At 33.3% G+C, this 25,057-nt stretch overlaps 2 protein-coding genes across 7 annotated transcripts in view; one reads left to right on the top strand and one right to left on the bottom strand.

Moving 5' to 3' along the window:
- LOC148611037 (kelch-like protein 36) overlaps positions 1 to 6,991 on the bottom strand; it is a 21,592-nt gene extending 14,601 nt beyond the window's left edge. Inside the window, exons 1-4 of one of the 5 annotated variants that reach the window (XM_088591094.1) lie at positions 6,834 to 6,991; positions 2,577 to 2,887; positions 1,363 to 1,463; positions 295 to 475 (exon numbers count right to left, since the gene is read on the bottom strand). In XM_088591094.1, coding sequence (XP_088447220.1) covers positions 295 to 475; positions 1,363 to 1,463; positions 2,577 to 2,833 — 539 coding nt within the window. In that variant the 5' untranslated portion in view covers positions 2,834 to 2,887; positions 6,834 to 6,991. Of the gene's footprint in view, positions 1 to 294; positions 476 to 1,362; positions 1,464 to 2,576; positions 2,888 to 3,260; positions 3,449 to 4,066; positions 4,346 to 6,833 lie in introns of those variants that run through there. The other 4 variants (XM_088591097.1, XM_088591093.1, XM_088591095.1 and 1 more) reach the window with 4 other exon arrangements.
- Positions 1 to 25,057, top strand: part of LOC148611036 (uncharacterized) — a 25,920-nt gene extending 863 nt beyond the window's left edge. The window contains exons 2-13 of one of the 2 annotated variants that reach the window (XM_088591092.1): positions 10,372 to 13,155; positions 13,686 to 13,740; positions 14,829 to 15,024; positions 18,619 to 18,762; positions 18,964 to 19,152; positions 19,543 to 19,798; positions 20,336 to 20,468; positions 20,672 to 21,231; positions 21,514 to 21,707; positions 22,321 to 22,429; positions 22,976 to 23,218; positions 24,908 to 25,057. In XM_088591092.1, the coding sequence (XP_088447218.1) occupies positions 10,380 to 13,155; positions 13,686 to 13,740; positions 14,829 to 15,024; positions 18,619 to 18,762; positions 18,964 to 19,152; positions 19,543 to 19,798; positions 20,336 to 20,468; positions 20,672 to 21,231; positions 21,514 to 21,707; positions 22,321 to 22,429; positions 22,976 to 23,218; positions 24,908 to 24,966 (4,914 nt within the window). In that variant the 5' untranslated portion in view covers positions 10,372 to 10,379 and the 3' untranslated portion in view covers positions 24,967 to 25,057. Of the gene's footprint in view, positions 1 to 10,371; positions 13,156 to 13,652; positions 13,741 to 14,828; positions 15,025 to 18,618; positions 18,763 to 18,963; positions 19,153 to 19,542; positions 19,799 to 20,335; positions 20,469 to 20,671; positions 21,232 to 21,513; positions 21,708 to 22,320; positions 22,430 to 22,975; positions 23,219 to 24,907 lie in introns of both variants that reach the window. The other variant, XM_088591090.1, reaches the window with a different exon arrangement.

The raw sequence follows: 25,057 nt of genomic DNA, 5'->3' as shown, positions 1-25,057 counted from the left end.
GGAATCACAAGCTGCAATGTATTCTATGTGACAACTAATCCCTATACACATCCGTGTTTGTGGTATTTCCCGTTATAACTACATATATAATCACTAGATACATCCGTGTCGTGTGACAGTTCCCACCATAACTATATTACTTTAAACACCCGTGTCTTGTGATATTTCCCGCAATATCTATAATCACTATACATACCATAGTGTCTTGTGACATTTCCCGCCATATCTATAATCACTATACATACCATAGTGTCTTGTGACATTTCCCGCCATATCTATAATCACTATACATACCATAGTGTCTTGTGACATTTCCCGCCATAACAGCCACCAGCACAATAAATTTCGTTCTGGAACGTGACAGTGGATAAATTAGAGCGAGGTGATATTAGATCAGCTCCAGCCTCCCATACATCATCCTCTGGACTATATACCTCACAGGATGATAAAACTTTACCGTCCTCACCTTCACCTCCTGAAATTGAGGGGTATATATTAAATAGGGTTGTAACAGCAAAGGGGATTTTCCACCTACATTGTCCAACAATCAAGAGACAACAACCCCACCAGGATGAAAAATTTCAACTCAAGGCCATCCATGGATCTCCATGGAACGACGAGGAAACCCTCACACCACAAGGCAGACTGCAGCTGGCCTCAACATTTATGTGCTCTCCGTGAAATAATACTTAACCCCTTTATCCGTAATATCACCTTTGGGTTTATAGCAATCCATGTGTTTCTTACAGGACGACGATATTCTACGATTCTACGATAAAAATAAGATTGATTTATCAGAATTGGAATTATATTACCTAGACTTTACCTGTACCTTGACTTTATTGGGTCTTCACATAGACTTTATATATTCTGTCTGTTCAGACTTGGATGACACTAGTTGAGTCGATTTTTTAAAGCTCACTCCCAGTATTATACACAGGCAAAATTATTTCATGTGATTTTCACATGAATTTCACATGATTTTCACCTGAATTGAGCAAATTAACTAAGTGACAGAGTTCACGTGAAATTCGGGTGAATGGAGCCTTCACGTGAAATTCACACGAAATGTTCACATGAAATTCGTGTTTAGTGAATTTTCAATGAAAATCATGTTAATTTCATAAGAATTTCACATGAATTTCATGTGAAGCTCGATTAACATGAATTTCATGTGAAAAATATTTGCCTGTTTAACAAGATAAATGTCAATGTCAAAATACCGGTAGATGTGGTGAAGGAACATTTGTTTGTTTGTTTGTTTGTTTTGTTTTGTTTTGTTTTGTTTTTTGTTTTTTGTTTTTTTATCAGGTATCTGTCATTGAGCTTTAATGCTAAATAATGCTTTGTTTCCAAACTTACCTATAACTAAAATTTTGTTTTCAAATACTGCTACAGCAAACTTTTGTCGAGCAGTTTTTAAAGCTGATTTTTCTACCCATAAACCAGACAGCGGGTCGTATCTGTAATAAAAAACAGAAATGTAACATTGTGTTGTCAATTGACTCTGTCTTTAAACAATACTGTATGTAGGCACGTAGGTTTGAACACTATTGTTTATGGTGTTTTCAAGTAACCTACTGATCATAAATCTATGTATTGATTATTATTCAAGGTCCATATCAATAACAGTGCCCAACTTGTATCCTTTGTCTCTATTTAACTCCAAAGACACACCACGCTTACATAGATACAATATTTGGGTAAAGCCGATTGATTGGCATGGTAACCGTGGCATCCCTTATCCTTAAATAAAAACACCCATTAACCCGTGTTGCTTTCAATTTCCGAAATGATTGATACAGCATAGTATCTACGTTTTTTTTAATTTTAGTGGAAATTCAGATGTAGAATTTTAGGATCAATTCAATTCATCTAATCTTTTAATAATTGATTTTTATTAGAAGGGCAAGCTTAGTACATGATATGATATATTAATGACAGGTATTTAATTATAAAACTGGCACTAAGCAATTCACTTACGGTAAAACGTTTCCGTGAGGTTCAAAGAAATGCTCGAAAAACAAAAGTTTATACTTGTCTTTTAAACTGTAAAAATTATACATGTATACATACATGTAAATATACACACGACGATATTACAATTAACTGTATAGAAAAACATATTTAGTACTATAAATAAAGAAACATGTTTATATCCACTTAAAATATAAATCCTCCTACAAAGAAGAAATTGTTCCGCGAGTTTGAAACCCCGTCCACTCGAAAATGAATAAATTATAAAAAATAACCACACTGAAGGTACTTATGATAAAACAATTCACTACCAAGAATACAATTCAATTCAATACCAAGTATAGGGACCCCAATTGATATGAATCTGGTTTTGGGGTTTTCTTTTTTATATATGTTGATCTTTCCTGACACACTCACAAAGACGCTTTATAGAAACACGTCTTCGTATTAGGTTGACTCATTTGGGTTACACGTAGCTTGTGTTGTATCAGAGCCCTTTAAGAGTGATTTACCAAGACAAATTTGTGGTACATGTAGCATTTGTTGTGAGTGGTGACCTTTATGATACATTTAGCCTTTTCAGTACCTCAGTAACTCACCTAGAAACCTTCGGGATACAGATAGCCTTAGCTGTGTCAAATCCTCCAATAATGTAGAGAAAGTTTCGATATACTGCCACACCAAAGTTTGATACTCCTGTTGTAGCGTTCCAATGGTCAATCTTAATCTGATATGACTGGATCTCTGTTTTATCAGCGGTGAGTAGTATATAAGAAGCGTCCCCAGTACCACTACGGTTTATAATATAAAGTCGTGTCTGTAGTATTGGCTTCTTAGTGATCAATCCATTCATCATTGGTAGTTATCATTGTTTTAATAGAGTAGATCTATATATTGTGCCGTATTTAATCTGTAACAGGAACGGGAAGCCATTTTAGTAGTGTATACAGAAAGGTGATAAGAATGGTTCATTCAAAGTTTTCAGCATCTGCTTCTGCAGTCCTCGAAGCTGTGACCTAAATTTGCTTTACATGACCCAAAATTTAATATGAATAGTCTATTATCACTGGTAGATATCAATAAACTGGTAACGTCAATTCTTTTTTTTGTTTTTGTTTTTGTCAAATGACAAAATATTTGGCGAGACGAGTTTGCTGCAAAGCTTTACAAATACAAAGCAAATGCAAAAAATAATAGACTGGTCCTCAAATTGTAGCGAATCGGTGGACAAATTCAGGTTGATTTAGGTATATCTATCACATAGTACTGCTCTAAAATCTTACCTGTAGAACAAAGTTTGTGCAACGATGTCTATGAATTACAAGATGAAAGCTCTATCAGTAGACGCAAGGAGTTACGACAAATATATTCAAAATTAGACGATATGGAATGCATGCGTGAAATCAACATGATTTGTTTGCTCCTCCATTCAGTATTAAAATTGTTGTTTAGATAGGATTTTCCAAAATAAAATGGTTGTTTATCTATTAAAATACTATTTAAATGTACAAATAAAAGCTGCAACAGTTGACATGTATATGTTAAATGACGTTTAAAAAATATAAATTTAGTTTCACTACTATGATTGATATTGACAAATTTTAAACATAAAACAGAAAAGTGAAAGTGCTAGATACATAGAAACATACAAATCTTCGATTTTACGTCCTACTGTGTATGTTTACACAAAACTATTACTGACGCAGTAAGATTACAGCAAAACATAGACACCATAAAACAATAGGTTTAGTTTACTAATAAACTCCAGCTATACAGAGGTGATAATGGAATGAATGAAACTGAAAAAATCTGAGAATACAAATTTATCGACCGATATCGTGTCCATCTTCACTATGAGGTTATATGTATGCCGTTCGCCATAGCTCTCTCTATTATACCGAGCATAACATCACTGATTTAGTTATATCCATGGTGTTCTTGTAATGACTTCCGGATTTATTTCAATTTCATTATCATTGACAAAAATAAAAACACGATATAAACACGAGTTTACTTCGCGTAATAATTATCAAATAATCCCATCCTAACCAACTTATATCTGACAGAGATGAAACTGATCCATACTTACATTTGTCCATTGATCTGAGTGAATTTTTCTATTAGCAAGACACTGCTGCTTAAGTAACACAAAGATGATTGCTTCAGAAAATAACATTTGCCCTTAAATAATATGGAAGATGTACTCACACTTGAAGATTTGAATAAAATTTCATCTTACAATACAAATGTTTAAATATGGTACACCACTTTAAGTCTCAACGCATTGGATGACACCTTGCCTATTTAAATTCTATTTTAACAAATGTTTACGAAGCCTTTTGAAGCCGAAATTCTAATCGAACAACTATTAAAAAATGCACTACATTTAGATTTAAATTTCAGAAAATATTTGAACAAATAGTAATAATTCATTCTGAATATATTTACACAAGCTTATCAAATTTAAGTGGTTAAATAAAAATTATGCATTACCCAAATAAAATAATTGGAGTAATTTATTAAGTAGATATTAAGACATATTAAAGAGTGAAAGTACATGAAAGAACTTTATCTCTTGTATCAAGATTTAAACAAAAACGGTGTTTTCCTTTAGGTATTACGGTAAATAGCCTGTTTGTTTACTGTCCCATAGTTAAGATAATCTACTGCCCTAATATATACACTGCATTATTCTATCACCTAGGTTCCTGTTAAGAGTGACGTCCTCTGTCCATGTCCAAAATTTTAAACGGTGCCGGAGAAAATGGGATATGTTCAAACAATGCATTAAACAAATATTTGTTTATAAACAATGAACTTGGAGATTAAATAACCTGTGCACTGTAGGGGTCCAAAAAATCTAGAACAGTCCTTGATGTGAAGACTATATGACTCGTAGGGTCCAGAAAATCCAGAATGGTCCTTTAATGTGAAGACTATATTACGGGTAGGGATCCAGAAAATCCAGAATGGTCCTTTAATGTGAAGACTTTGTGACTGGTAGGGGTCCAGAAAATCCGGAATGGTCCTTAATGTAAAGACTATGTGACAATTATCTAGTATCATTTAGTCTGTGATGACTAATAGCATCCTCTGTAAGCACGTACTAGGTGTAACGAAAACCAGTGAATTTTGAGGTGTTGTCTGTACAAATAAAGTCCGAGAAATCTGATATAAATTGTCTATAAATGCCCTAAGCAATTTTGAGAAATTGTCTTTTACAATATGATAAACAAGCATTCGATAGGAATACGCCAACCCCCCCACCCCACCCCCACCCCCCAAAAAGGGGGGGAGAAATAGAAATATTAAATTGTTCGTTCTACTAACCACACTTTTCGTTTACATAGCAATACTTTGTTGTTCAATTTATCCAGAAATGCTTTCCACAAAGTTTCCCATTACTGGGTTAGGCTTTAACTCACAGTATTATCAAAACAAGTAAAGATAGTTTCACAAATATTTCACTTCTCAATAATAACAATACTGTTATTCTCCACGATAACTGTAGTAACCAGTTGCTGTGGTAGGATGGCATTGGGTGGTTTTAATGACACCTCATTCACAATTTTGTCTCTGAATCTGATGAGAAACATCGATAGTTAATTTGCTCTCTAATTGTTTTCCAATAATCATTTAAACTTAAAACTTGTTATATGCTTATTCAGAATCGGGGAATTCTATTGACAATCTAAATCAATTCTAATTTACATAAAACGTTAAACAAATTCAAATGGTTTGTATCTTAAAGTTTGTTCATCTATTGAACGCTGACGTCATCGTCTTTCTCATCTAAATGCAATCAATAACAAATATAAGTCATCATTATATTTTGATTATTTGCATTTATGAGTCGAATTAACATTTAACGAGTTTTCATTAGCAAATAGTTAAGGTCCATATTCTTACATGACAAATCGCTATTTCATACACCGTTTACGCGACATGATAGAAAGCAAGAGAGAGAGGGAGAGAGAGAGAGGGGGAGAGAGAGAGAGAGAGAAAGAGAGAGAGAGAGCAGACTAATTGTAAGTGCAGGATAAAATAAGCACCTAAATAGGATTATTGGTTAAGATTAACTTGTGTCTCATGATGTTAATAATCATAAGTAGACAGCGAATTAATATTCCTGTTTTTTGTAACAGTGCATCGGAATAATTATTTTATGATTTACACAAGCAAGAGTATTTATATTATAAATACAGATGATAATGAATATAAGACATACTACATTCACAGGGTGGGAGATGCCAGGGCCGCAACCAACAATATTATTCAACTCGTCGTTTTGATTCAACTGTGTCTATTTACTAAATTAAGGATTTTCCAAATTTCACTATATACATGATAAATTTTATCCATTTCCCTACAACCAATCTAAGGCTGTAATTTTTCAATTTTTGCTTGACCCCATTGGGGTTCCTACTAGGACTCTGCCTTAGACCTGGTTGGTAACTTGACGACCCCAGACCCCGGCTTTTTATGTAACACCCATTTAAAACATCATGTGTACGGGCCTGCATACGATAATGAGTATTCATAAGTTCACTGATTTAAATCTGACGAAATTTTTACAAACACTGTAAATGATACACTTTTAACACCAATTAGTTGATTTACTCTAAAACAAACATTGGCTACTGGGTAAAGCTTGTACATGTAAGGTATAAAATACATTTCAAGATAAGAGACGGTTAATGTCCGGTTGCCACACATCTGTTTTCATGATATTTATCACTTCCTGTTAAGACTAGAGATAGACGGTTTGTTTGTTGCTATCAAAAAAAAAAGAAAGAAACTTTACAAGTTTATTACCCATATACTGTAAGAACATCTATTAACTCAAAAGAACTTACCATATCTTAGTTTCCAATATCTTCACCACACTAATGTACACTTCTATACATAACGCATGAAATGAACCCTGCTTGCAACTTTTGAATACATGTTTGAATAGCAATTTAAAGTAAATGACTCGTATATAGTAATGAAAGTAAAAAGACAATAAAAGAAAAGTTTAAAATGCCCTTTGATAAAATCACCTCCGATGTCAGTTAAATTTGGTAGACTGAAAAATCTGAACTCAATAGTTTTCTATGTCCTTTTGTAATGTTTATTATCAATCAGTGTGTTTAAATCTGTAAAAGCTAATTAAAAAGTAAATAGATTTGTCTTAAATTACACCTCGACCATTGGAGACCGTACTGTAATTCAATAAAGGTATATTCAATATCCGCACATTAAAAGGTACCAGCTGCATACATTAAAATTTATGTTCGATATACCTATTATTAAATAAATTTAGACACATACTGGAATTGGCATTTATAATACAAATTCATTGATAAATTTGAATTTGAATCAGACGCTTTACGGTATATTTACATTTGAATATTGGGTTAATCCTTTAATCGAACAAATTTTGAAAGTATTTATTAAGTATCAAAATAAAATACTTTCCAAATTATCTTAAAGTTAACCGGTATTAAATGAGAATTCAAAAATATTTAAACAAGGTTTTAATCGTTTCAAGTAATTTACTGAAGAATGTTCTGTTTAATATCTTTTTGTATTATTTCCTTACATCAAATGGACAAATTACTCTATACGTGCATTTGAAATTAGTGTGTCTGCAAGTTTATGTTTTCTCGAACGTATCCTTGCCCATGAATTTCCCCTCTTTAATACCAAGACTTTTCATTTGAACTTTGGTATTCACTTTCTTTACAGCTATCATACTCGTATCCGTCATTAAAACTTACACGATTCATTAATAGTAATAGTATACCAATATTCCAAAATAATTTTATTTTACATTTATTATAAGATTTTCTGTATGTATTGTTTATGCGTGCCTCTAAAACAACAAAGAGGACTAAGAGTCATTTGTTGAGTGTTCATCATACATATCATCATTTGCTTCATGTTAGAACGGTTTAATAATGGAGTAAACAAATTTGTTGGTGTTTATTTACATGTTTATACACTGTTTGCCTTTTTCCTGCATGATAAAATAGGCATGTTTATCTGTTTGTTCGACTCTGGGTTTGTTTCCAGTTATCAAAAATTTAATGTATCTCTTATCTTACCCTACCGGTACACCTTGTCCATGTTCCCAGTTTTTATTGGAGTCCGAGGTGCAGTATTTATTTAGGTTATTTCATGATCTTTTTGTGTGCTCCTGTTTTCTCTGTTTAGTTTTTATCCCTGGATTGCATTGCGCTTTTTTTTTTTTACTACAATCTTGGTTCCCTTGATTACTCTTATTCCATTGGTTCTTGCTTTTCAGTATTTACCCGACAAGATAGTTGTATATTATTCTGGATTGCAATTGAACCTTAACACGTATGAGTTTTAGATACCTTCATTTCATACACCCGGTCTGGTACGCATTGTCTCTGCTATAGTACAGATGAGATCAGTTCTAACCTTGGTTGTAGAGACCAGGCATACCCTTTGATGTTGGCATGCTTACGAGTCTTGTAGAGACCAGGCATACCCTATGATGTGGGCAGGCTAACGATTCTTGTAGAGACTAGGCAGGCATACCCTATGATGTGGGCATGCTAACGATTCTTGTAGAGACCAGGCATACCCTTTGGTGTGGACAGGCTACTGTAAATTTTACCTTATTTTTATTTTCTTCATTAATGTTATATAAAACTCATGGTACCAAACCAAACAGGGATTTTTATGATTCTCAAATAATATTTTCTAAGTTTTTTTCCTTTATTTATATATATATGTTTATATGTTTACAAATTACTAACCAACATTTCTTTAAAACAAATTCACTTGTCATCTGTAATAGTTGAAAATGTTTTCAAAACAAAATGTGACCTTTGTAACACAATGCATGTACTTTTCGACTTAAAACTAGCCATCATGTTAACCACCAAGAAATTCCTTTCAAAACTGTACTTCAGGCATTAAATGCATAACATGTTACATAATACGATATAATTATTTGTAATTATACTTGCCTGACATGCCTTACTTAAGAGATATGTGAAACAGACGAACTTAGACTATATTCTAAGTAAATCATTATTGATTGAAATTAGAAAATTACCATCTACAACATTTGCCATCATAATATGATCTTTTAAGTTCTAAATTATAAGTCTGAAAAGCAATGGTATTCCAACATTGACCTTAGTAATTGAATGCAAACTACGATATCAAAATTCAATTATTGGTGGTATTAAAAAACCTAAGTTCAATTATTCTTACATGTTCCATAGAGAATTCTTGATAACCTCAAAAACCCTTTGGTAAGATTAATTCTAATAGATCTGAAAGCTATATCATCGATGGTTTGTTACAATCCCACTGTTTTGTATTATGTTATTTCCTCACCAGTGCCCGGGTGATACAGTGGATTCAAATACAAACAATTTCAAAGCAGTAATCGATTTTTTAAGTAATACGTATTGACAAGGACATAAATAGTATACGAAAAAACATATTTGCTTGATTGGATACTTATCTCCTTGTTTCAAAAGATTAAAAACACTACTTAGAATAACTAAGTTTATTATCTATGTATACATTTATAATTTACCTAACATTGTGTGATTATGTGAAACTGTAGAGTTACCGAGTAAAGTCGCTCATAGAAGAATTATCTTTTTACTTCTATGATAAAGCAACTGTGTATATGTTTATTCCTATGTCGTTTGTAACTTGCTCTTCCTCGGTCGTCTTCATGGTGTACCCGATTTGTTGCCTTGTGAATGTCTCCATTGCGTTCCCAGCTTTGTTTCATTATTAATGTCTTCATGGTGTTCCCCGCTTTGTTTCTTTGTTGATGTCTCCATGGGGTTCCCGGCTTTGTTTCTTTATCAATATCTTCATGGCGTTTCCGACTGGTTTCTTTATGAATGTCTTCGTGGCGTTCTCGGCTTTGTTTCTTCATTAATGTCTTCATGGTGCCCCCGGCTTTATTTTTCATTATTGTTTTCATTGTGTTGTAATTGGATATTCCGTTGTTAGCACTTCGGTAATTTCTTTTTTTTTTTTTACAAAAATGACCATTCCAGATCGGAAAAACTCAGAAATAATTGTTTTACAATACATTAATCTCCTATAACGTTCCGAACTGTGATTAGCAGAATGACTTAAACACTACACTGATTTTGATGCAAAGGGAATAGAACAGCTTTGCCATTTTCCAACAAGAGAACTCTATTTGCCTTGAATATGAATAATTTGTTTATTTTGTGTAATACAATCCTGGTGGATTGGGGAATAACTAAGATAGTTCTTATGCTATAGAAGTTTGTTACATGAAAATTGGGCATTCTCTATCTCCATCTTTCAAGTCTATCAAGTCACTGAGTTCTATCAAATTTGCTTATATGTTTATTCATGTATATCTTTATGTTTCATCAGGTTGTACAATGAATGAAGTTAAAAGACTAGCCCTTGAGATATGCCAGAAAAGAAGCGATATCAGTGAGGAAAAGAAGGAAAGAATTAAGAAAATGTTGCTTGATTCAAGGATAGCTATACCATCCCAATCATCCCCATCCACATCAAATGGTTTAGGAACTTCTGTCAACAATACAGAAAATACGAGAGTGGTTACAAGATTTTCAAAGCGGCGAAAAATATTTGGCTCCGACATGTGTCAAAATCTCGGAGAACTTAAAAGAGAGACTCGCTGGCCTTCTCCGGCTTGTGTATTAGCAACGATGAAAGAAACACCAAAACTTACACGTCAACTTTCTACCATTGTTTCTTCCAAAATACCAAAAGAAGGTCACAACGGACATGCAATACAGGTAAACGGACATGCAATACTGGTAAACGGGCAAAAATCTGATAATCAAAATAACATGTCGTTTTTATCCCCTAGACGGAATACCATTCCATCAGAAAATGAATTCAAACGAAACGGTCATGTGTTGAGCCTTCCAACTAATAATTTTGAAATTCTTTCTTTTGATCCCTCTAAATACCGAAAACAGTACACATTACGGGAGGTTTATAGAGACTTATCTCTTATGAGGAGAACTGTATCATCCTGCCTCGCTCCACAACCAACAATTACCAACCTTACTCAGAAAACCATTACTCCAGATATAACCGTACATGCTTCCTTTGACGACACTAAATATGTAACAGAAGACAATAACAATTTTCCAAACTGTGATAAAATTGTCATGAATACACAGAATAAAGAATTAAGTAATGATGTTAATCAAATAAATTCCGCTAATTATCATGATAAAGAAAAACACTCTTATTCAAACGAGCCACCTCTTTGTGAGTCTTCCAACTTTCAAATTTCTAAAACTGATTATTCTTTGAATTGTTCTAAGGATAACAAGCAAAATATGGAAGGAAACAAGACAATGTGCGATGAAATTTGTGATGATTCATCAAAAGATTTATATAGCTTGAACAATCTTGTGTTAGACGAAAGAACAGGTGAACTTAGCACTGATAACGAAACTAATAAGCAAATGTCAGTTATTGAAGAATATGGGGATGAGAATTTTCACAAGATGGAAGTGAAGATTTCTCTTCCCACTGTAGATCAAGATAGTGATTATTTGTCGCCTTCTGCTTCGGACGATGAAAATATTAAGAAATTATACGGAAGGGATGAAGAAAAGGTACATCTAACGAACACTGCAAACTGCGAAATAGATGATGAAAGTTCTGTTAATTCAATGAATGATTCTGAATATTTAGTGTGCACTGTTAAAGAAGAGGGAACGGACAATACAGAAAGCAGTAATAAAAATAAATTTGGAACTGTTAGTGATAACGATAGTGTTATGAGTGATCGCTCAACCTTATCCTCAAATTCAAGGAAAAACAAAGAGCAGAAAACTGAGACTAGCGGCAAAGATTTGAAGAGAATAAAACCAGTATATGATCCTATAAATATAACAAAAAAGAATGTAAATAAGGATGTGTTTACTGTTCTGATTTCTAGCAAACAAACATACGATAACATCTACGAAAGCATTGACAGTGTGAATAATTCAGACAAAACAAATAATAGAAGGAAATTATCTGAAGATGAAATGGATATTAAAACTATCAATCACAGTGATGTTACGAGTAAAACGAAGGATCAAAACACTTTTGTAGGTGTTAATCCACATGATAATATATCAATAGATGAAGATAAAAGTGAAACGACAAACGAGTTTAAAGTAAACAAAACAAATGCGCTTGTCAAAATAGATGATACTCAACATGCACTTTATGAGTCAAAATTTAAATTAACTTCCAAAAGGACAGGAGGAATGGCCCTAAACAACAGACATTTAACAGCTAATAGAACTCCAGAATATTCATTTATCAAAAAAGTATATTTGAACAAAAATAGACAAAATGTGTCACTTGCCAGACAAAAACAAGAAAAAAAATCACCAAACAAAACTTACAAAAAGGCAGCTGAAAACAAAACCCACTCAACTCAGACATTGAAAGCTACTACCCTAAATTGGACCCCAAAAGGATTTCAGGGGAGCGTTTCTACAAGTCTTTTCGGCACATGTAACTGTCGTAAACACAGGCAAGGAGCAGAAAAACAAATGAAATCAAATTCCATAAGAAAGGTTAATATTCTTAAGCAAAAATCTCAAAACACAAGACTGCACACCCCCTCCAAACATACTTCACAGACATCGAGGCAAATGATAGATAATAAATTATGCAAACATGGTGGGAAATTACTGGAAAAGAACAATAAAACTCAACAAAATATGGATAATTATAATTCTTTTAATTCCTGCTTCAAGACATTGATTACTAAAGACACGCAAAGTTTGGTAAGGACAACTAATGTTTCCCAGGCTTCCAAGGATAACTGTTATACGAGAGTGCATGGAAACCATACCAGACCAAGCATACAACATACAAATAATAACAAAATGTCCCAAACGGGTGAAAATGTGAAAAATTTAACATTCGCAGGCATTGAAAAGGATGATGAAAAGGATAAATGTAACGATCAGGTTTTGTCTGATGACATAAATGATTCTGTTGTCGAGGATTCCGACGATGGCGATGATTTGAATGACGATGTGGATATTAACGACAAGGGACGAAATGGGAAATATTTCGTTCATTCTGGAAAAAGTCGTACTGAATTTACTCTGTCGAGTGGTTTTGGGAGTAGAACGCCTTACAGTGAATATGAATACACTGATAGAGGTGAGAAATAGTTCATATTCATGTTCATTATATCTATCGTTCGTACATTTATTGTTAAATAATTTTTTCCATCATTGATCGCAGTGATGTCAGATATCAATAGGCGCAAATTCCAACCCAAATTAGATGTCTAAAAAGAATGCTTTGATCATCCTACACAACGCATCATATTGATATTCGTTATGTTATTTTTTTTAAACAATAAAGGATTATTGAGTTTGCTGTGATATGGGGATATGTATATCATCTATGGCCAATTCATATTCTTTATTGGCAATGACAGAAATGCAACGTGATTAATGTTTTAAAACGTATTTTTTTAATCAGGTGTCAAATCTTACGAAATTTGTGAAGGGTGTAAACGTTGAAGAGAAAGAATGTTATTAAAAAAAACCCGTTTTTTTTTTCACTTTCATACCTATTTTGAAATTATTCTATTCTTTGCAATATTTATTTATTACTTCTCATTTATAATTTACTCGATGAAATCTTTACAGAAGTTGCAACAGATCTTATTTCCAATATTATAGATGACGTCATTGATTCGGTGTGGCAGGCGAACGTGTCAAAGTTCAAGCATCACGTGTAAGCATAAACGTACACGATAAAGACTTATTTATATATTTGATTATCTAATATTGTGTAAAAAAGGAGGAACTCTGAGTTGACATGAGTTCTTATTTAATATATCTTTCCACAATACAGTCTATCCTGTCTGTGGTAAATGATCATCCTAAAATTCAAGTTGAGCCATTTAGTTACCACGTGTATTAAAGAGGTAGACCAAGGGTAAGGGACATAACTCATGAAATCAGTGATATGTTTGTATTATATTCAATTTCACCAAAGCCTCTCAAGCTTTCGTTTGAGTTAATTAGATTCTTACATAAGATTAATGTAAAATGCCGAATACAAACGTTCCAATGATTTTTAAGAATTATGTCCCTTACACCAGGTGTACCTCCTTAAGCAATAACGTTTCTAAAATACGGTGATTAAAAAATTCCATTCTAGCCAACCAAATCAAGCAGTATATGAAGACAATTTGTTTAGGTGATTTCGCTATACCTTGGAAGGTTTGACAATAAGTTTATAATATCAGGAATTGTTCATGATTTATCTTTGTTAAAACAAATGCTTAAATATGTTGTCAATGTCAACTTTATTGTATTTTTTTTCAGTTTTTTTTATGTATGTTTAGAATCTGAGAACAAATTAGACTGAATTTTGGTTCTGAGCAGTTAACTAGACAAATAACAATGCCACAAAAGGGTATCTAAAATTGATTATATTAATTTAAATCTAATTTAATTTTGGCGTCCTAGATTATATATTTCTAGACCAATAATAAAACGAAGTCAAATCATTCGTTACAAATATCGACGGCAGTGTATTTAAAATTATTGTCTGTAGATATCACACAAAGTAGCTTTAGCGTGGAAGATATTTCAATACAAAAATGTCTCTTTTATCTTTGTGATAAAACAAAATTTTGATATTTCTCGAAGATAACGATACTATGTCGTGGGAGATATAGGAAAGTAACGAATATGTAAAGGGTTGAAAGGTAAGAACAAATAAAAAATTCCCCTGAAAATGAAGCTGGTATATTCAAATACACATTTCTTTCATATATGTGCACCTTTGTATTAAAAGTGTTTGTTAACTTCAAGCTGTAAAACAGTAGACCTTACTGGAGCAGAGACTGTAGGCTGTATTGTTCTAGTAGATGAAGACAAACAACCACCATTATCCTTTTCGTGTAATGTACTGAACCCTTCCACCTATCCAACAACTGTAGACACTTACGAACTTCTGATTGGAAATCTTATTGAAGTAAATATTTCAAACGACACTGAGGTAAGGGAGGTAAGTCACATTTATTTGTCTGTTTATCAACATAACCAAGATCATGATTTAATAATATGTATAACGTAAGTTCGTTTTGGGCTATGTCTTCAAGTCTCTTAAAATATTCATGCGTAATGTTCATGTCGTCGATTTTGGCAGGTGCAAATTTGATGTTCTTATCTAAATTCCAAACAATAAAATAATGGCAAACGCAAATTCATTTTATTTAGCCAGTCTACATTTTTGACTGTAGTTTGCTAACTTCTAATAAACAATGTATTGCATTGAACAATACAAAAATTCCAGTTAAATATATTGCAGATTTTACAATGCTGTACACGTGTTTCAAGGAGTAACCTCCAATGACATTAGTATCAAATACATAGGACGGAGTAATCAAGCAAGGAAACCAAGATTCTAGCGGAAATCAAAAGAATGTAACCTAATCCAGGGACAAAGACTAAACATCTAGCAACTCGGACTCCAGTGAAAACTGGGGCATGGACTAGGGGCACCGGTTGGGAAAGCGTCGTCTGTTTTTCTAGAAACACCCGACGAGTTGCTCATAAAAAGTCAAGTCCGGGGTAGATGAAAGAGGAAAGGAAAACTATGACACGTTTAACAAATCACTTTTCATGGTTCAGATTCATACACCGTAACGATCCACGAGTTCATGATGAACATAAAACTTCTATAGTGATGACTTGTAGCAACATATCCCTGTTCGAGAAGCCTAATTATAAGAAGTCTAGCACGATACAAAAAGTCTGCGTAGTTACGGCAAGCTCTGGTATAAAGTATGAGTTGTGATATGAAAACGTCATATGCAGGTGCTGAAGGGATGTTGCCACAGATGAAAAGAAGTTTGACAATTCTGAATGAAAAGTCATCATGTTTGTCACGTTTGATAAATAGTTTCCTTTACCATCGTTTCTAAGTGTAGGTCAAGATATGAAGCTGATTTCACAGTGTCTGTAGTATGCTTTATCTCAAATATTTTGGGGTAGATGCGATGTATCAAATCCCCGAAACTAGATTTGTGTAAGAATAATACGTCCTCTATAGAGCGGAAGTTGAGATGAAAGGATCTGGCTAAACGCTGATCTTTCTTTCGGATCAGATCAGGTATAAATTTAAAAATTAATTGTTTACAAAAACTACCCAAAACTTCAACTATCGAAATAGGAAACCAATTTTGTCAACAAGAATCTACTTTGTGCAATACAAGAAACGAAGACTCGGCGGATTAGGGATTTCAAAACATGTAACAATGCAAAGTTTGATAAATAGCATATTGTATTAATTTTGGGTCAGACAAGTCTGACTACATGGTTGATTAAATTGAATTAAAAAATAAAATGTTACGAGAACAAAGGAAAGTGAGATGAAAACATAGAGAACACTCATACAAGGCGCCAATTTTTACACAATGAATGCTTGCATTGGAAATATAAAGGTTGTGTTTTTGTTTTGTTTGTGTATATTTTAAAAGTTTCACTATAGCCTGTTTGAAAATATTTAATCAGTAATTATATAAAGGACCCGCTATGCTTCCATATCGACACCGTATGGTTTAAGATGGTAGATACTGCGTGCATCTTGCTTTTATACGTTGTGTCCATCATTTTATTTTACCTTCGCGTGTCGTACGTATTTTTGTAAAGATATCATGACATCTGTACTATCAATTATTTATTGATTTTGTTCAATTTGATAATAATTTAGATCGTGCATTGGCATCTCTAGAAACAAAAAAAAAAAGAAATAAATAGGATGGTAAATATTACATACCGTTTATTTATCTTTAGGTATGTTATCTTTTATTCACAATTTATTTTTAGGATATAGAGTTTATATATATGGCAATGAGTAATCAATGTAACCAAGGTCATAGCGGTAATCAAAAAGAATGTAATCCAGGGACAAAGACCAGACGTGGAAAACAGGCATACATAACTAAGAACATAAAGTAACATGTTCTTTTATAACTTTAAAAGGAAAATCAAATTAAATTATTGGAGATATTGAATTGCACTTATTTAATAGATGAATCATAGAGCAATAAATAAATAAAAAACAATGGTAAAAGTCCTTTTACTGTCATAACTCGAGTAATTCCTGCAACATTTATGACCATTATAGGTAAAAGTTGATATTAACATTGTAGTAAAAATACCGTATGACGGGCATTTTTACAGGTTGTCAATTTTGGCGTATTTTTGTCTAAAAAGCCAAAATACTCAAAACAACACGCCATATGGTACTAAAAATAGTTTTTGTTGTATCTATACTTCGGCCTTTTGTGACCTCTATTGAATTTAAAACGGTCCGTCAATGAAAACGCGTTATAATCAGTTTCCCGACACGTTGCATACATTCCCTTGTAATTAAACAAACTGATCATTTGTGTATCTTAGTGCTAATTTATTTTTAAGTCCTATTTTCTATTTCAATAATTTGCTTCAGTCATTGCGGTGGAAAAGCCATACTTCAGATCCGCTATTCCGTATTTGTAGTCACTTTATACCAGACAATTTTCTCGATTATGCAATGATAAAAATATATGTTGTTTTGAAGAAGACTAGCCATAAAAATACATTAATTATCGTCAGAATTTGGGATTTTGTGTCGTGATTATAGATTCTGGAAACATTACATGTGTCGTTGTATGTCTACTCTATCGTTAATGATTGGGTAAACCACACTTATTCTTTTGTTGTAATTGATTTTTGTGTTTGACTTTCCGTTCGTTACATTTTCTATCGTTTTTGTTTTGTCGCTGATGTTTATTTTTATCGAAATGTTAACTTGTGTTTTAACTGTAGTCACATTCAAATGACCTTGTGTCTGTATAAATTTCACCATGAATAGAAAATGGTAATGTATATTTTACTTTGATATTTAAATCGAGGAAAAACAGGCTAAAAATAGTATCCAATAAAACTGCTGATAGTGGTACAAGACAAATATCAAAAGTCAAGATCATAAGCCTCATAGAGAGACCAGAAGTTATCAGTAAATTCTAATATGACGTCCTTAACAGGCTTAGAGACCACACATGTGGTCGATTTTCGATTGCCATATGAGCAGTGTGCCATTATGTATGAAACCAAACAATTACAATCGTCAATGAATGAAACATTGTTCCTGTCCATGTGTGAACACTGTGACCTTATAATACAAACGACTATTACCATATCTAACATCGTTCTACTTCATCCGTTCTTTCCTTCATTATAAAATATACAAAGCAAAGGTTTCAATTGTTGTAGCTAGCGTAAAGTGTACAGACAAATATGGCGGGTCTAAGGTTACTTAATAGATCAAAACAGTGTAAAAAAGTACCGTTATTGTCCTATTAGAATCGAAATAAATCAGGAAACTTCATTCTATCATTGTTTTACCACGGGCTGACCATTTGTGCCGATATGTTACCCTTTGCTTACGCTTGGGGTAAAATAAAGCGGCATAAACGGTCAGCCCATGGAAAACCAATGATAACATGGAGTTTCCGTGATTTATTTCTTAAACAAGAGGAAGAATATCACAAAATTTAAATAAGAGGAGACATAACCAATCAATAGTTAATAGCGCTTTTGTTTTTCTTTTAAGGGTTTCGTCAAAGTAGCGATTCCTTTTGACAAATCCAACATGCGGTTTTTCCATGAGCCTGTATTAAGGGCATTTGACAAGAGAAGTAATACCTGGGTCAGCCTAGACTCATACGAAAACATTTACTTCGATGAAAATGATTCGGTAAGTTGTCATCTTTTTTTCTAATATCTTCATATCATGTTAATCATTATTTACAAACCGACTTTATTAGATGCCATTATGACATTCATTATTGTGCCAAGGATACATATCGTTTGCCTTGTACAAAATTTGTTTCATCATTGTATGTAATCATAATCATTTTAGAAATTACCCACTAAAACATATAATAATATATTGTAGGACCTATCTGTATTGGAAGCAAACATACGTGATGAAAATATATACGTAGTTGTCGCTCGACCAACCACAGAGCATGTTACATTTAACAACGATCTGGTTGAATACGATTCGCGTATCGATAGTGACGTCACACTGTCAAGTCCAATAGGATCTCGAGTAAAGACCGACAATGTTTCAGTCAAATTCACGGTTAGAATTTTTCAATATTTAGTTGTTGCTCATCTCATTTTAAAATGCAAAACAGGAAAATTACTCTACTGTTTATACTTCTACTTAAGCTTGATTTTTATTGTTGTTTTATATGCTTAAAAGTCTAAAAGCTGCCGCTAAACAGCTTATTTACCATTAGAGAATAAAAATTTTGACATTAATTTTCAATATTTGATTGTTTCTCACCTCATTTCAAAAATACAACACTAAGACAATTACACTACTATTTCTACTTGTTGACATTGTCTTTTAGCTTGATTTGTTGTTGTTTTACTTGCTTTTTCCAAAGTGTTTGTAAAGTCTAAAGGCTGCCGCTACAACAAAACTTAGATACTATGAGAGATTTAAAGTTATGACATTATTTTTCAGTTGTTGCCAATAAGTGCTGATACAATAATAGATACTCGGGATGCAACCCCCGGGGATGATTCACAGTCTTTAGTCGGTTCTAGTCCTATTATTATGGTTGAACAGAGCTACAGGAACCCGCAACCATTGTTCATCAGCGTTCCTTGCGAAAAACCACAAGCCAATACCGTAAAAAGACGGTTGTCGTCTGCTCCACTTCCTGAAGATATTATGACACAATCAAGACTTTCCAAATATGCCATGCACGATTTTATAGGTTTGTAGAAATATACAAGATGTTTGTAGACATATACAAGATGTTTGTAGGTGTTATATCAGTTATTTAGGAAAGTCAATCATTTTAATTAACATAAAAGAGCCACACAAACCAAACATTTAGGGTGAAAATGAATGCAACCAGAACAGGATAATAAAAAAAGGACAAAAAGGAACATTGGAAATATCATTGCAAAAACCCGAAAATCTGCAAACATCGCAATGGTACCGATAAAAATGGTTGGTTAAACCAGTTTTTGCAGCGCGCTAAACCTCCTGCTTCTATTGCAGTTAATTGATTTCTGTATATTGCAATACAAACAAGCAGCATCGCATTGCCATTGGGGAAAGTTGATGGAACAAGTATTCAAAATAAAACAAAAGATATTTTGATAATATCATGAAAATTCATCGTCTATAATATGTTTTGTAACAAACACAGTGTTACTATTATAAACAACTTACCAGTGATTTGATGGTTAAACTTTTAGATTGAAGATCGTGTATATACCTTTACGCTTTATGTGGAATTTTACAGGAACGTGGTCAGAAACAGAGAGCCACTTGGTAAGAATTGGCGGATGTGATAGAATGAAATGTCAACTCATGACCCATCGAGACGTCACTGATGATAACAAAGCATCCTTCTGTATACATGAAGAGAAAACAACGTAAGTTTAAAATGACGTTCAAATAGCAATAGAATATAACATTGATAATGATGTGATGTCGTTATATTATGCTGCGTATTGAGCCTCGGCGAAAACATATGTGTGTAAAGAGTCTACTTGTAAAACCATTGAACTAAGTACATTATAAACAACAGTTGAACATAAATATATATTGTATCTAATATTTTGTTTTGCTTATATAGATGTTTCGTGATGGAAACAAGAAAAGAAGCTACAAGGCCAAATATACACAAAATAGCTCTTAGCCTGCTACAAATTATAAAATATCAGCGTGTGGTTGTTTCTGTTCTCCAAAATAAAGACGTGATCCAGGATCTTACTGTTACATGTGATCTAAGAACAAGGTATGCCACTAGATGGCGCCGTCGACTTGAACAGGAGTATGACGTCACGTCAAAAATGTCCAGCTTGAAAGAGGGAGATATTATTTCATTTAATCTGAGAGGAAATCTTACCTCTCTTGGTAAACGATTTCATATATTCCGTTTCCATGGGTCGCAGAGCGTTGCTGTGAACTGGAATTTACAAGTAGTTGACAGATATTCCCAAAGAAGTCTGGAATTTTATTACGGGTTCGTTCAACTTCTGAATTTAAAGGCTAAATCAAAGAAATTTGAAGAAGTAAAATCAGTTGATGGCCATGATTGGGATACTCTTCTCGAAATTCCTGTTAGATTACCAAAACATCAGATTGGATCAATACCTCCTCCAATTAAGGCGAGGCTTCAAATGGTAGAGGAAGGTATGCTTCAATATCAAATATTTTCTCGATATGATTGATTTTCATTACTAAATTACTTATAAACTCCTGCATGCAATGTTTTTTTTTTACATTTAATATTCATAAACAGAATTGTTGTAGTCAGTGTAAAATGATTCCTTTCGATATATTATATATTCATTTCAAACATCACAGTATTCTAACTCTGAAATATCTAAATTGAAGTAAGAAGTTCTTTATGTCAAGGATAGTGTTATAAAATGAGAGTTGTTTTATCAAAAAAATGCCACTTTGACTATATAGGTCCAGTAACTCTCCGATTCCTGTCTTCTATTGCTGAATGTTTGGCGGACCAATGGATGACTGTAGCTTCAACTTTACAGATATCACATGCTAGACTACAATCATTAAAACGTCAGAACATTAACAACAATAAGCAACTTGTGAAGGATTTACTCCATACATGGTTCAAAAACATGCCCCATGCGAAGGATAAGGTAGAGAGTTTGTCTTTTAGTGTCTAATTCACGCAGTAACTTTACAGTAATGTTACAATGTTTTTTGGCATCTTGTTCCTGCTTGAAAAGTGATTAATATGGGTTCTGTTTTCCTATTTGTAACATTGCGATATATCATTGAAACCAATTAATAATGATTAGACAAAATACAATCTGAGTAATTTTAGGTTTTCATTAAGTCAAACGTTGACTTTATGTGCCTACAATTATCATCCAACATTTCGATTTGATAACTTAAAATGATTGAATTAAACACTTATTTCACAACATACTACTCATTTACTTTAACATTTCTACCCATTGCTTATTCCCAAACCTATATTACACAAGAGATAATAGTGATGGTAAAGTGTATTTTACACCCAACACTTTGTACTTAGGTCACAATGAAGTTCTGGTTCACAATAGCCAAATCAGGAATTTTTTGTCACTTTGATAAGGATGCTGTTTTGTAAACTGTATCGATAGAAATTATACAAAATAAAGAAAAAAATGTTATTTTTTTCCTTGATCGTTATTATTTCGGCTTTTCTTTAGTTATTTATTTGCATTACATTGAGATGACATGAAAAAACTGTCTTTCTTCTTACAGACAACGATGTTGGTTAGTGCGCTGAATGAATGTGGGAAACAATCATTGGCTGACACACTAGCACAAGAAACTGAAAAATACAATAGGCAAAAGTCAAAACTTGCAACAGGTATTGTATGCACTTAGTTTTGTTATCAAAGAGTAATCGAGGAATCAAGTTTCTAGAGGAAATCAGTAGAATATAATCCAGGGACAAAGACACGACAGGGAACACACACACAACATGAACATAAAATAACCAAAATAATATGTTCAAAGCAACAAAAGTAATAAGCAACGCGGACTCCAATAAAAAACTGTGAGCATGAACCAAGTGCACCGGTATGATAAGCGTCTTCTCTTTTTCAAGAAACACCAGCCGAGTTGCTAAAAAAGTCAAGAGAGGGGTCGATGTAAGAGGAAAGGTAAACTATGACACGTTGAACAAATCGGTTCAACGAGTTCGTGATGTCAACCATAAAAGTAACATAAACAAAATATGAATACATGAATATATCAATGACTCATTGCACGTTGAGTAATATCTCAATTCAATTCAGTTGTTAGGAGTTTGACTATTGTACTTGTTAACATGCTCTAAATCATACATTTATTTAACCCATTCCAGGTAAATAGTTATAGAATTAGTTTTGTTTCAATATTTTGTTCATTGTAGAATATGGGCTGCTGAAAACCTTAAACACTTTAATCAAAAGTCCGTCGATTGTTTTGAAATGGAAACAGTTAGCAACTGAACTTGGTTATTCTCTAGAAGAAATTAATTTGTTCCACAACTCAGCTACCTCAGAAGAAGAGAGATGCTCGAAAATGTTAACGAACTGGTGCGAGAGCGGGGATGTACATTCCCTCAGGATTCTAGCAAGATGTTCTAGACGGATAGGATGTAAATATGTCGCAGGTTCGTAGAAATTTATTTAGACATCGATTCAAAAATAGTGCAATGCAGATCAATCAACCAAAATATATGGCCTAAACGTGAAAAGGAGAAACAGAGACGATATACATAATGTAGCGAATAAAATATCATTACATATAAAAAAACAAAAGATACAAAAACCAATACAATATTAGAAAACTAAAGCAATTCCAATATAAACCACTTAAAATAACTGAAATTACACCAGACCGCCCACAGGCGCGAACACTGAAAGGGTAAGCATGTCTTGCAAATTATTCTAAAATAAGTTGAATATGAAAGAAACAAAAAGTACATATAGACAATGGTACTGTTACAGGGTGTTCGCTTCTGGTGGCTGGTGTGTTTCTCTCTAATTTGTTTTGTTTGCTAATTGGTATGTGCATAATATGTTTGTCTGTACAAAATCCCTTTCAAAACTAAATGTCATTCTTCTTGCATCATTTTGCCAATATAAAGCCTTTAAACTTATAAACACTTTAGTTTCAATTAATCTTCTGACATCTACTGCATTAGGCGCGCATAGAACAAAATATGTGCGGTCCAGCTTAAAGGCACAGCTTAAATACGTTTCTTCTTATCATCTAGCCATCAGATATACCTTCAACAGCACCCAAGAGAGCATTTCGATACTTGACATCAATTGTAAAGTTCAAAATGAAAAAAAAAACAACCTCAGTTTTTTTTACAAACCCCACGGTTGCACATTGTTACTTAAATCAGTCCTGTCTTCCTGTCATCCAAAAAATGCCATTCCAAAGTCACAATTTCTGAGACATGGCCATATTTGCAGCGGTGACCAATATTTCAAGCTTGATGAAATCTTTTTTTTCGCCAAGAAAGGCTATGTGACGTTTCGGATCTAGCGATCACGTCAGTTTCCCAAGTTAAGAGGTCTGAGTCTATGGAAAAGAGGATGAAAAACACAAGTTACCGTGTTCCTTTGGTCTTGACATATAATCCTCACAATGTTGCAATCCAGAACATCATGATTCACATTCTTGGAGACGAATACATGTCATCAGTGTTCAACGAATGGCTTCTAATTACTGTCTATAAAAGGAAAGAGTCTGAAAGCGCACCTTGTTACGAGTTTTTTCAAGAGTGCCCCCCCCCCCTGTAAGTTACAGAAGCACACGGCACAGTATGCGAACACACTGTTCGGCATGCCCTTTTATTTGGGAAACTGATGAGGTCGTCGGGCCAGCAAACGTCTTTAGAAATTTCAATCTTGAACTTGAAGCATATTCATAATGATCAAGATCAATTTTGAAGGGCATCTTGTCTCTGTGGTAGGGATTGACAGTTTTCTCCTCAATACTTTTTGCCCGAAGGCCGAAAATTTGGGCTCATATATTTGTACGTTTTATTCTTATTTTATTTGTATTTATTACCTTTTTACCTTTTAAACGTTCACTAATTCATAATTCTTAAAGGCACAGCCTTTGTTTAATTAGGTGAATCTTAGTTTGTGATTAGTTACTACTGTATAGAATACATTATCTAAACGGCAAAATAATACTTGGAACATCCTAGTGTTTTTATGATTCACTAGGCAATAGTATATATATTTTATACAGCAACCATTTAGGTAGTAGACTGAAATGATATATTAGTATTGTATATATATATCATTATATGCACAATTTCCTTTCGTATTTTGTTTTGTAGATCACCTGTTATCTGTTCTTGTAAAGCAGAAGCAACTTACATGTAGCTATAGTAAATAAAGACCACAATAGAAAGGACACGAACGTTACAACAAAAAAACAATTATAGATTCATGTCAGAACTTAGAAAAATAAAACAAAAGGAACATAA

The sequence above is a fragment of the Perna viridis genome, chromosome 7 (genome assembly GCF_037379345.1).
Source record: "Perna viridis isolate PV_CMFRI_1.1 ecotype Kerala chromosome 7, ASM3737934v1, whole genome shotgun sequence".
NCBI classification, from domain to species: Eukaryota; Metazoa; Mollusca; class Bivalvia; order Mytilida; family Mytilidae; genus Perna; species Perna viridis.
This window is presented reverse-complemented; position numbering and strand designations above follow the sequence as displayed.